The sequence below is a fragment of the Diprion similis genome, chromosome 8, assembly GCF_021155765.1.
Source record: "Diprion similis isolate iyDipSimi1 chromosome 8, iyDipSimi1.1, whole genome shotgun sequence".
NCBI lineage: Eukaryota > Metazoa > Arthropoda > Insecta > Hymenoptera > Diprionidae > Diprion > Diprion similis.
Window position 1 is genome coordinate 26,727,822 of NC_060112.1, and position 14,244 is coordinate 26,742,065.

A 14,244-nucleotide genomic window follows, 5' to 3' on the forward strand; every position below is an offset into this window, starting at 1 on the left:
GAGAATACCGGAACAAGGCTAAACATCCAATTCCATCAATTTGCCAGCCCCCTCGTGACGAGTGCGGAAGGAAAGAACGTAGAAGACCCGTCCACACGCCCCTTTTGACAGGTTGCAATCGATTCTTTAACCAGCCTTGAATCCGGAATGATATCATGGAAATGAACCGTGTACAAAGATTCTTCAACTTCAAACAATAATAATATCCGTGTTATAATTTTTTTGCTAGGTAAAGTAATATGAATGAGCGTGGAGATAAGCCCTTATATACTCCCGGGAGATAATAGCGTTCAAAGTACACGGAACCAATTGAGGTAAGTCTTAAGGTTTACTCGGGCACTGGGTGGTGTAATGTGGTCAAATACTACGATGTAGTACTTTCGTACCTACGTGTGTGTAAGAACATCCAGCACTTTGTTAAGAGCTGGCGCCATCTGCGGCAATGGTCTTGTATTTACTTGGACAGAATCACGGGTCTGCATTGGTTAGGCGCTAACAATTTCTTTTTCTTTTGTTTTTTCTGATTTTTTTTTCAGGAAGGTACGAGTTGTACCGAATAATGTTTCATTTTGATTCGTTAAAAATTTCCCAAACTTATGTTTGCCTGGGTTTGTTCGAGTAATTATTGATCCTACAATTATACACTCATTGGCTTTCAAGTGGCTGCAGAGAAGACTTCTTGGGCTTATTTTTCACAATTTCACGGCATTCGACCTTTGAATTTACGACAAGACAGTCATGACGATGATCAACTTTCGATAATATATTCAATATATTAGTCCTGGAGCGAGAAAAACCGCAAACATCGAGATCGAACCAAGAATTTCTACGTCATCGCTATCTTGACTTGTGGACTTATTTTCTGAAAGGAGTCTGAAAGGTACGTTCGCGCGCGGCTGATGAAGCATTGTTTAAATACCTTCGAAGCGTTTTTTCGGAACAACCAATCGCGGTGCGTTTGAATTTACATTTCTGCAACGTCAATATTACACCAAAACATATTTCACAACACGTACCTTAGGGATACTTATTCACCGTTTCCCTGCTCGCAAATTAAGTAACAATAATTATAGCACAATTGTTTTACGATATAATTAATACCTCTATAACGTATTTGGAAAATGTTGACCACAAGCAAGATAACCAATCGGTCTAAGGTGACATTCTGTTACTGGATAATTACCGTTATTATACATCACATTTTAACTAATAGGTAGCTATTTCCCAACAAATTAGTGTTAATCATGTATTCAGCTTAATATAGACTTTTTTTTAAGATGGTGATAACCACTACGGCATCAGCGGTGATTCACAGCGATACATATAATATATGTATATATATATGTATAGGTACCGCCATCAGGATGGCAGCATGAAAATCTCCTTAAACACATTACGACAGTTTGGCCTTGACTTTAAACTTGGAAGCGACCGTGGAGACCGTCTTTGAACAATAACGCATAATTTTTAATTACGTAATGGCCATGCACTCTGTAACAATAAATACAAATCACGAGTCGCTACTCGCGTGCTATGTTATAAACACACGTATATAAATTGCATTATTTATAAACAATACTCCCATTCTTACACTCCGTAGCCATAGACTTATATTTTTACAATCGTTCACAGTAGAGGCACCTGACCTCATTTTCATTGATAATTCCGCTGCCCCTTAATCAGCATTAATTACGCAATTGATGCAATTAGATACGTCAATCGGTATTGGTACAAGCACAAGATCCGCGCATCGAATACCTCGGTTTTCTATCTTGCATCTCATACCAGTTTGAAGCCACAAGGCATGTGAGAATCATGACGCGTATAAGAATGAACGAAGTGATTTGCAAATTGCTGCGCCTGGTTTAATTGGCGTTAGGTATATACATATAATTCGGCTTCAAGTCAGATACTACAAGCCTTCATCCTACGCACTTCCCAGTGTCAAATGTAACCGCAGTTTTCCTTTTTTTCAGTTTTTTTATTCAACGCAAACTTTCAAGGCTGGATTATGCGCGATTGCTTGTAATTTGTTTACATTTAGATAACTGATTTATTTCCTGCAGGTCAGAACTTATTATCCACAAGCAGAAACTCGAGTTCAATAGAGTTGGACTAAAATAAAACACTTCTACCCAAAGTCAAATCGTCACGGAATGTAAAGCCTATTATGCATTCATTTTTGGGGAGCCGAAGAATTTTAATTTGCTCAATGGTGTGCTCACTTCCAATGAAATTCAATCCATTCACAATTCGTTTAAACTTTCCATTCACTTGACTATTCCTCGTAAGTTGCCTAGAATGTGTATAAGTTCATTTCTATAAGACAACGGCCCCCGGCTATAAATTATAGCACTTTGATTGTTGGTCGAAAATTAGTTGTAATGGCAATTGCTTAATTGGCCTTTATTTATCCCTGGAGGACTTCGGCATCGGGTCTTCCAAACGTGCGTGTATATAGGAAACTTAGAGTCTAGGAATGAGTCCTAATCGTAAGTAATGTAACTTAAGCTTGACTTCCATCGCAAGTCGCAACTGATTGCACAAATTCTCATAAAATCAAGGCCGAAATTTACTGTCCGCGTACGTAATTCAATTGATATGATTCACTCTGGACCATACGAGGATAACAAAATTACTGTAATTTTGTAAAATTATAAGGTCCCAGATTATCAGGTTATTATGCAGATAGATCGGGCTCTCGAGAGATCCGAAATATTCATACAAACATTGTTTTCAGTTCAGAGATAGGTCAATACTTGAAATAATCCAAAGTGTCTTGCATAAATCATAAGTAGTTATATACGGATTGATTATTCGTACGCGAATAAAGTTTTCATAAATTCAAATATCTCTACATCTACGAAATCCTACTCACTGTGAAGAAAAAATTGAACGCGTTCGTCATTTTTCCCCAGGATGAATATTTGATATTTTTTTTTACAAATTTCAAGTATATTACGACACTAATTCGTAGCATACAGCAACAAACTATTTGCTTGAATAAATTCATTTGAGACTAAAAATTCGAATCCATTGAAAATTATAAACAGAATGTATCATGCATATGACCATGAAACACCTGGGCACGAACAAATATCAGTTCCACACGCTGAACTGAGTTTCAATTCGGAAGATCAAATCAATATACTTATTAGATTTTACGACTTCACGATGTTACAAACATAGTTGATACATTATGCCGAAATCAATAATGATATGGTACGGTGCCAATGGAAGAGATTATAAAAATGGAGGTGATACATGACCACATAGACCTAACATGAACATATTTTGCTTCTTTGTTTTTTTTTTTACGTATAGATCAGACATAGATCTATATTCACAAGGATTTTCATCTGTATACCTATAATTATCTTGAATCCCGCACGAGACGAGAGGCAAGAAGACGTCGTGATTCCAAATTTAAAGTACAGCAGAAGTATTTCACCGTTTCTCGGCTTTTCTCTGAATATGAAACAGTTATAACTGCAGGGCCCATGTTAAGATGTAAATACACATTTTTTATTGAAATGGTTTTCATTCCTTACTTGCTTTTCTACGTAAAGTATGGTGTTTGAAGTCAGAAAAAGCAGTTTCCATTTTTCACGTTTTTTCCATACTTCAATTTTTCAAGTCTACATTGTCGAAACATATTTTATAATTTTTACACACACGTTTATCCGGGCCGCAGTTATGAGTATATACCATTGAATAAAATCAGTTTATGTACGCAATGTATAAAAATCAGTGTAATTTTTGTCCAGTGGTATACGTATAACTGGTAATCAGTGAATGTTAACTAATTTAAATTTAGAGATTTCCGTTTTCCGTGAAAATAAGCTATAAATTAGGCACGAGGACAAACTTGTCTTTAATGCACGTCATAATTTCAGTCCTACCAATACAAATATATGTTTAATTTATTTCCCGCATCTTTCGCGCTAAGAGGATATAAATTTACGACCTTTCAAACAAATGGAACCTGCAGGCAGTCGGCAAAACAGCAGAACTAATTATACCATTGAAATTTTATCAATGAAAGCGAGCAGCCTGACCTAGCCCCTGATATTGATCACCAAAATCATACCCCCCCTCCTAGCGTGATCCATGCTCGATTAAATTAATCATTCTACGGTGAATTCTTTTCTCTTTTACGCGATGAATAATAATACACACTGAGCATGAACGCTCCCATTCCATCAACATAACGATGTACGAATGCATGCATGTATGCTAATTCTGCCTTGCACCGTGTGTGCGAACGTGTACGTATGCAACTGTATCGATGTGCGTGACGTAGATTTGACCGCTGCAGGTCGCGTATCGATAACTATACAACGCATAATTAAAATAATGTACGTCAGAAGCAAGCAGCACACACACGCATTTTCTCGTCAATAGGCGCAGAGAGCGTGAAAGGCGACAGGCGGCAATACGCGCGTGTTAAGAAATCGTCAGTTGGGTTTGTCGGAGCAGCTTAGCAGCGACGACTAATTCATCGGCAAAACTCGAGATCCCAGGCATTTGTGTACCGCTTCGCGCCCGCTAGTTGCTCGCATAATTACCCAATCTTATCATTCGCTCGTTGACGTTGACGACTAACGTGCAGTCGCCTTTCATGCCTCGACCGATCCTCAGGGCACATCGAGGTTCCACCGTCTACGCGTGTGTTGGATTGCCTGTTGCGTGTTGCGTGCGCCTGTATTTACGCGGTCATGACCGTGACGTGACGTGCGTGCGTGCGACGAGGAGTGACTCGATCGAATTTGTCTGTCACCGCTAGACAAGAGATCGTCCTCCGATGATTTTCTCTTCGATATTTCCGCACTTTACACGCGGTGAATATACCCACATAGACGAGTTATAGACAAGTTAACGGTCTTTGGGCGCGGACGGTGCTCGTCACGACGAAATCCGGCTCCTCGTGCCTAATAAATGGTTTAAAAATAAATGACTGTCGGTGAGTTGTATGCTCGTAGGTATGACACAGGTGCATGCACAACGTACGTATGCGTATGCGTGTGTATTCTGCTACGCGATCTACGCATGCACGAGTGTCTGTACTCTAGTGTGAGTGTCTCGCCCTGGTGAAGTTTCACTGTTTCACATTGAATCTTGACTTATTGGTTGTGCGGTGCACTTTGAAGCGAGCCGATTCGGGTGGGCAGACACGCAGTAACATACATAATTGGGCATCTTCAATCTTGTGACACGAACGTCGCGTCGTCGTAGCTGCGTTTTGCCGAATTGAATATGACGTCTTCGATTTTTGGACAGAGTGCGGATTACTACGAATGGAAATTGAACACGCGGGTTATTTTATCAAATAATTTATTATAGTGGGCGTTTTATGTTGCGCAGTCTTGCGGTGGACGGTTTGCTGCCTACCGCACGCCGAGCATACCTAGTAACATAACACAACATAACCGCACTGCGAACATAACCTCAAAGCGGAAAACCACGTCTCTCTCTCTCTCTCTCTCTCTGCCAGAAAAGTTTGGAGAATAGGTATTGCTGTCGCCGAGTCGTCGAGGGGTATTTTTAACGCCTGTGAGTACATTTCAACCCTCCGATTCTCACTCCGCATTTAATATTATCGTCGCTAAGCTATCCGCGCTCCCAGCGACTAAGATTCACTCCACATGTATATAATACAACGTTATTTCGTTTTTGAACACCGGGGCCAAATGTAATTGCGTCATATTTCCGTTTTACACGAAATCGAAATTCCAACGGATTACAACCAAGCCTGACTACTTTAATCGCTTCTAGATAATACTTCACTAACCGGAATGCAGTACGTCGAGGACATGTTCCCCAGATTCAGCTAAAAGCTCCAAAAATATCTACAAGTTGAAACGGTGTTCTCTGCTGTGTGATCGATTAAACCGCTGTAGTTTTCTATCTTTGTTAATATTTATATTTATTACGTTTCACTTTTAGAGGCTTTGGAAAAAGTCGATTTTCAATTCACGCTTCAATATATAAAATACTCTTGCTAAAGTCACTTAAATTCCAAAATTGAGCTGTGATCCAAGTATAATATCCCTGAATTTGAACTATTGCATGCGTGTTTCAAACCAGCACGCAATTCTCTAACCCTCTGCGCCCCGCAAGTTCCTCAGAATCTCATAACTGTGTTTAGCACTCTATCGAAACACAATTAAGAAGAAAAAACAAAGCATCAGCTGCAACGCTCCTCTCAAAATTTAATATATTTTATCAATATAAGTTAAAGTATTTTATAAGCAAAACATATCATCTTGAAGTACACTAATTCAACTGACATTCATCCGATTATTCAAAGTAAGACGATTGAATTGGAGTCTTGCCTTCTTCGTTTCTTCCAATTTTAAATTATCGCTAAGTCGAGTAGTTTTTTTATTACAGATATTCAATAAGTCACTAAATCCAAGCCTATATGTTATCAGCATTGAAGTGACACTGGAAATTTGTTTCTGCCCAGGATATGTTGGCAACGTGGCTTTAATGTGAAATGTCCCGCAGCCTGCCGGACAGAGTGGCAGGGCTTTACTATGCCCATGGCCTATTTTGTTCATCGCATCCCGTTGCCGTAATTTCATTGGCAATATCTGTCGTTTTGCTATGCTGGTTAGTCATTATTTTTATCACCGTCGTATATCTTATCGGTAACGTAATGTCATTAACAGTTTGTTGAAAGATTAGTCCAAGCATTCAGGGCAGAAAAATGTTTATTTCGATGACCATATCTGAATGTTTGGAAATACTGCATATCAAGAAACTGATTTATAACAAACGTATCTCGTGTATAATAATTTATGATCAATTGCTTGTACCAAATCATTACTGTGATTGATATTTATGTAATTTTCTTATAGCTATCCTCTAGTGAATCTTCCTATGCCAGGAAATGCTCCTCGAACAATAATAAACCAAACAGAAGTGCCTGTTAATGGTTCGGAAACCCCTGCGTTATACGTGCAGCAAGTAACGTTGAGAGTGGGAGTTGTCCCATGGACCGAAGACCTTAGCTTGACGGATGCATTCAGAGGACCACTTTATGAAATATTCAATTTATTGGAGATCATCCGAAACTACCAGGACCCAGAAACGTAACGATGCAACCTTATCAGTGAATTATTCTTCCTACCCAAAGGATTGGTTGTCCAACTTTCAATGCGCATTCATGATTTCAGGCTGAAGACACTTGGTCAGGTTTGCCTCCATGTCGAGGCTGTGAAACGAAGAAATGCCAAAAAGCCAGATGTTCTACCGGAATACAACTGCCTTGTTTTGTCGCCGGCAAATCTATGGCAGCAAAGTTTGGAGCTCTTCAATCAGGACACCAATCTTATCAACACTATTTACTCGTATCAGGTAACTAACTATCAAAAACTGAATCTTTTTCTCGTTCATAAATGTTATATCAGCGAATGAACTTCACTTTCCAACAAGGTCGAGAGTTTAGAAACTTCTGAAAAGTTTACAAATCTTTACCGATATCCTAACAATACTGCTGCAGTCTATAGCTTGAAATGATTGATGCTTGAAGTATAATTCTTTAATGTTTGTGTAGAATCTGCAAAAGAGCAAGGTCAGCCTCGCGGAAATAATGTTTGGCATGAGCCTGAAAGAGACGGGTATAAAACGTTATCCTATTCGCGTAAGGCAACGAGTAATTCAATACGCCGTGACAATTGTTCTCAAAGAACACGATCCTCGGTAAGTAATGGAGTTGATTATTTGAAACATTTGGTATCCAGCGTTTGAGTTGAGCTTGCGATTTAAACTAATAGTTGACAACTGGCAATTTACAGATTCATAAAAGGATTGAAACATCGACTCACAACGTACTATCCTCTTCATCAGTCGCCAGATAAAAATTCATCGTATACGCTACCAGTTGACGAGACGTTGCACATATTTTACCCTGGTGAATTCAATTACTGCGATTTCTTTCCGCTTGTCATGACATTTTTTTCCTTATTTTTGTACGTTTATTTTTCGGTTCGTAAAATCGAGCTGATTAAGTCGAAAATTGGAATGGCATTCAGTGCAACTATTACCGTTGCTGCTTCCCTATCAATGAGCGTTGGATTGTGTTTCTTTTTTGGACTGACTCTGAGCCTGAGTGGAAAAGAAATCTTTCCATACTTAGTTCTGATCGTTGGGCTAGAGAATGTACTCGTCCTGACAAAGAGCGTCGTTAGTACACCGGCACATCTAGACGTGAAAATCCGCGTTGCTCAAGGCTTGTCGAAGGAAGGCTGGTCAATAACTAAGAATCTATTAACCGAGGTCACTATCTTGACCATTGGGTTATTCACGTTTGTTCCGGCCATTCAAGAATTCTGTATTTTCGCCATTGTCGGATTACTCAACGATTTCTTCCTTCAGATGGTATTTTTTTCCACCATTCTCGCAATAGACATCAGAAGAACCGAGCTGTCAAACGACACGTCAAGGTTTCATTTACCAAATGGTCCGTCGATGCGTAGACAACAGTTCACAACATTTCAAAACAAAAAAGGCAACATGTTTCGTTCCAAATCACATCCAAGATTGAATGGCCTGGCCAGCAACGGTCCGACTAACGTCGTTGCCCCCAACAATCAAAATACTGCCACACTTGCAAAGATACCGAAACGTTTGAGGCTTGTTCATTTTTGGGCAAGAACAAGGATTTTTCAAAGAGCATTCATGGTTTGGATGGTAGTTTGGATCAGCATGATCATATACAACTCTGGTATCATCGAACACCTGATTAGATTGAGCGATCCGTCAAAACACGAAGCCGACATCGATGGATATACGCTAGACAGGCCACAGACGGTGAACAATTACATCGAATTCAACACTGTGAAACCTGTACTCACCTCGTCTTCTACACTGCCGCCGAACCATTTGAACGATCAGGTAAATAAATTAATTGACAAAATATGTCCAAGCGGTGAAATTTTTTTATATAATAATTCGCCACTAAGAGTCATTTCATTTTCCTTAGAATCCGTTATCAAACAATATTACTGAAGAGCTCAACAAGTTATGCCCTGTTGATTTTCCACCCTGGAATCGTTTGTCGTTGTACCACTGGTCTTCGATCCATTCGTTGTACAACATATCGCTGGCTGGTGAACAAATAACAATACTTCCCACTATCAAGCTGGCTCATGCTGTAAACCCTCAGCTGGCTAGGCAAATAAGCAATCCAAACGACATACAGCAGTTCCAATGGCAGAGCCTCGCGACAGCTGCTCTTGATCCTTTGGATTTTTCAGGTGAGCAGTTTCTATCGAATATTCTAAATTGAATTCCCCAATTACTTGTTTAATTATTTTTGTCGCAGTATCACTCCAATTGGCAAAACTTTCGTGATGTGTTATATCTGCCAATTGATTTAGATAAAGATTAGGCTTATACCGTTTTGACTGAAATTCTTGTTTTACGCTTCAATGAATTTTATAGTTAATCATGTCTACACATCATAGCCTGTAATTTTATTCTAGACAAGTCTTAGACAATGTTTATTGGTACTCCAATATTTTAATTTATCATTATATTACAGAATCTAATCATTCATAGAACTTATCTCAATATTTAGTCTAGCCTTTACAATCACTAATGCTTCGGACGAAGATTCCAATGCCAAATAAAATTGATTTTGATAAGAATACGCTCGTTAACATAGTGTTATTAACTTATCATACGGCCTATGACCTTAGCAAAAATGTTTTTTGGAATTATCTTCGAAGTGGCAATCATCGCTCGTACTTATTGGCCTTCAAATTTTTTTTGTTTTGCCTAATTCCCGATTACTCCAACTTCCATAATTTACTAATTAAAATTTGATTATCGCAGACATGGAAGTACCAACCAGATCTGAAGGACGAGGCTTTAATGCTCCTTTCGTGCCGTCCAGTCCAATGGAAATATTTTTGGCGGCTTTGCTATGCCTGATCAGCGTAATAGTCGTCGCTTATACAATGGTAGTTCTCTATCGCTGTATCTGTAGCAGGAACTATGCAGAGTGGAGGGCTAGTTGGCACCAGCAAGAGAAATCAAACGATTCCGTGACTCAACTCGTAATGGAAGCCGTCCCTTTGGTACTGGAAGGTCACACCCAAGAAGTCGAATGTATAGCAACAGATGGAAACACGATAGCCAGCGTATGCTTGGCTGGGCATATCAGAGTTTGGGATTCGATATCTGGAGAACAATTGGCTCACATAGACAGAAAGCAATTTTTTGGTAACTCCACGAAAGATTTGAATCAGACGATTCCAGACTCTGAGGAGTTGATGTCAGATTACGAAAGCGGTTCCCCTCCTTCCAGGGGTGAGATGGAAACTGCCAATTCGTACGGACTTTACTCAAACTTGAGCGGCGCTCAGGTGAGAAAAAGGAACGAGTGCATGTCGTACGACATCAGGCATTCCCCTGGCTCTTCGCTGGACTACGATTATCAAATAAACGAATATAGTCCAGAAAAGCAGAACGAGCTTATGCGAAGAAGTATCGACTGCAGCTTTGACTTCCCGGATTTAAGGTCGACCATAAACACCAACTTCTCTGCCATGAAATATTCCCCTGTTCAAAAGAATTACGAACAAGGTTTCGACTTTGGCGATCAATATAAACAACTGTTCGAGGAGCACAGGAAATCAGTTGACGAAATTCAGAAGTCCGAAGTTTCAGATCGCCTTACTTTATCCACCAATCGATTGAACAATACCGAATCGATTAGTAGCGTCAATTCATTGGGTACAGACAAAACTGTACAAATTACATACCAAAACGTGTCGCCAATTTGGTGTATCGATTATCAAGAAAACCTGATTGTAGTGGGTTGTGCCAATGGAAATTTGGAGTTTTGGGAAGGAACTACTGGTTTGCTCAAGGTATACATGGCTGTGTGATATGATTTCCATTAGCTAGTCGCACCGATTATAGTTTATCTGTATTACAAACTGTTATTAATCCAATGAACATTTTTTACAGTGTATATTTGACGACGGATCAGGACTTGGAATATCTGCAATTAAGTTTATCGGCAACAGGGTAGTAGCAGCAAAGTTAAACGGATCTTTAGATTTTTTACAACTTGAAATATACAACAGAGGACAGCACATGGACTGGTGTACAACTTCGTACAGAAGAAGTAAGTAAATTTTTCATATTTTCTCCTCATCTTCGCCATTAACCTGAATAAAATATTCTAATCTATGTTTATTTTCTTCACAGCGCACATTAGAACACGTAGCGCAGGATCGCCTATGGATATCGATAATTTCATCCCCACAGAAGATAATCTGCGCTGTATGAAAATCGGCTCTCATAGAGCGCACCAACAGCCTATTACAGTTCTGGATAGTGAAGGCGGTAGAGTTCTTACCGGTAGTCAGGACCATACGCTTAAAGTATATAGGTTCGTAATGCTTTGACATATCAGTCCATGCCACATACCATGCTCACTCAGAAGTGGTAGCCAATCATTTTTGAACATTTTTTTAGACCCTCTTGGAGAGTTTGACCAAGTTCGAAATTATTTTAGGATTTTCATTCTTCCTTTAAATATCCCTGTGACAATATTCGTTCAATTTCGTCCAGGTTAGAAGATCAATTACCCTTGTACACTCTACACGGTCATTGCGGGCCAATATCGTGCCTCTTCATTGACAGGGTCAGTCCAATGACCTCTGGAAGCGGATCTCAGGATGGGTTGTTGTGCGTCTGGGACTTGCTGACAGGTAAGAAGTTGATCCAAACATAAGTAAGGATTTACTACTTATAAATACTTCTTTGCTATTTAAAACCGAACAGTAATTACTCAATTTCACTTCCCAAGCAACACGTGACGCTCCAATTTTGAACCCATGCTCAGGCTCAAAGTCTATTCAATTCTTTGCAGGCGCGTGTATGTACAGCACGCAGGCTCACGATGGGGCCGTCGCAGCGATAACGTGCTCCGCTTCGTATGTAATTAGTATAGGGACCGACGAGAGGCTGTGTGTTTGGGAGAGATTCCAAGGGCACTTGTTGCACGCTCTTCCGGCTCATAGGGCTGCCTACAGTCCCCAATTAGTGATGCTGACCCATCACTTGCTCATCACAAGTAACCAGGTACCTGCAGCGTCGACAACTTTGCTGTAACTCTGTCTGAGATGAGTTTGGATGAATGAAATGATGAAAATATGTCTTACAATATTCTCTTTCAGGGATGTTTGGTCGTTTGGGACGTGAGGACTGGAGAAGCCGTACGAGAAGTGAGACTGGGTCACAAAGACAGTTGCATCTTTGTAAAACAAATGCTGGCTCTGAGAGACAGTGTGGTTTGCGACTTTAGCCGACAGTTAAGGATAGTCAGGTTTCCATTGGTATACGATAAGGTAGACTAAGATAGGTACGACGCGGTCTGTACATAGTGATTAATTAATTTTTTTTTCAACGATGTATATTACAAAGCGTTTCCTTCGACAATAACGGACGTGGTGTCGTTGCATGTTTCCCCGAATTTATGAAGGACAATATTTAAACATTTTTACATAAAAACACGAAGGAGAACAGAACTTAATGTCTTCATTCAAAGTAAGATATAAAATCAGTCGGTGGTTTTATGATTTTCAAAAGTCTAACTTTTTCTGTCGGCTATATTGCTGTTAAAACGGATTCTTGACTGGCATTTGTTAAATTTGATTACAAAAAGATTGTGTAAAGAATTTTTGCGTCTCGGTAGGTAACAGTAATTTTTAATGTTAATATTTTCTCCATTTCCTCCCAAAGCGTTGCAAGACGTATTTGTCCTTTAAAAGATAAAAAAATAAAAATAAAAATAAAATGCAGTAGATAAATTCGGATTGAGCAGTTGATTTCTTATTATTTTCGTTTGGATTACTGCTAAAAACTAAGACTGATCCAGGTTGTACCAATTGAAATCGGCGATCTTTGTTCCTTATTCTCTAATCTCTATTCGGTCGTAAGTGCATTAAAGTAGAAAAATTTTTTCTTTTTTTTTTTTTTTTCTTCACGCAATCTTTATTCGTTCGTAACACTACGTATCCGGTACCACATCGATTTAGGTATATTCGTGCGTATATTTATAAAGTTTTACGTAGTTGATTTTAGTAAGTGAAACTAGATATATACATGTATACATTTACACATATAGTTATATCATATATATTTATGTACAACTAGAAATAATAACAAATTAACAATTTAATATATACATGATATTGTATGTTGCATTTGCCAAACCGGTGCTGTTTCATAACAGAAAGAGAGGGAGAGAGAGAGGAAGAGAGTGCGAGAAGGGGAAAAAAATTGAGAATGAAAGGAAAAAAAACATATTTTTACAGATCAATGATATTTTCAGCGTCGTTTGATTTCATCCATAACAAACTATAATAAGTTTGTTGTTGACATAGTCAAGTAAATACCTAATTGTTTCAAATTTTGAAAGTAAATAATGCCTCGGGTCCTTGTGGAGGAATTTGGATGGTATTTCGTTAATGTTAAATTAAACGTTGTCAAGGTTCTCTCAATGACCTTAATCAAGGAATGTTAAAATATGTTAATGTTGAAGTATCCTAGTATAAATATTCGGTTTTTACGACGGCCATTAACGAGTGTCCAGTCCTGTTCTCTACTTCGATAATTAATATAATAACAAGCATACCTACATGAGTGCCTTCGATTATGCTGTATTCAATGTTGTGGTCTTCGCTGCCTATCATGTCTCATGTGCGTTTTGTATTGGTACAAATTGAAGCAAACATGAATGGATTTGTATTATAAGTTGTGAAATTGAAGACGAAAAAGTTTCCATATCATGTGGTTAATTTTTTTTTTGTAGAAAAATTCGGTACACAGAGAATTGAAGGAACAAAAATGAAATGTAAATTTGTTTATAAAAAAAACCTATTCAAGCAGTCGTGGAGTTCATTCCGAAACCTATACTACTTGACGAGTTGGAACATTGGAAACGAGATTTAAAAAATAGGGTCTACCGATATTTTTCTAGCTTTTGACGCAATAGAATGACTGTATAAGTGGTGAGTCGGGGGTGACCTGTATGCTTGAAATTCTAAATGTAAGATGGCAACCATACTTTGATCTCTGATATGATCCACCTCGGAATCTTGGCCTTTAAAAATTCACGTGGCCCTGAATAGAGATAAAAATTAAAATTATTGTCAGTTCACAAGGAAAGTACTCGAGGTGAACCTCACTCATTTTTTTCATAAAAAACCTCTAAGGGTA

The 14,244-nt window shown here is 38.8% G+C and overlaps 1 protein-coding gene across 2 annotated transcripts; it reads left to right on the forward strand.

Moving 5' to 3' along the window:
* Nucleotides 1-5,253: 5,253 nt before the first annotated feature.
* Nucleotides 5,254-13,318, forward strand: LOC124409431 (sterol regulatory element-binding protein cleavage-activating protein). Of its 2 annotated transcripts, XM_046887032.1 has the most exons (13): nt 5,259-5,553; nt 6,394-6,615; nt 6,864-7,097; nt 7,182-7,362; nt 7,562-7,707; nt 7,803-8,901; nt 8,990-9,263; nt 9,844-10,883; nt 10,984-11,143; nt 11,227-11,410; nt 11,593-11,732; nt 11,894-12,105; nt 12,201-13,318. In XM_046887032.1, exons 2-13 carry the CDS (start codon nt 6,500-6,502, stop codon nt 12,378-12,380), a joined length of 3,966 nt encoding a protein of 1,321 aa, XP_046742988.1. In that variant the 5' UTR covers nt 5,259-5,553; nt 6,394-6,499; the 3' UTR covers nt 12,381-13,318. The 2 variants fall into 2 exon arrangements, with proteins under 2 accessions (XP_046742989.1, XP_046742988.1); XM_046887033.1 differs by lacking the exon at nt 12,201-13,318 and having other exon boundaries at nt 5,254-5,553; nt 11,970-12,106.
* Nucleotides 13,319-14,244: the final 926 nt, after the last annotated feature.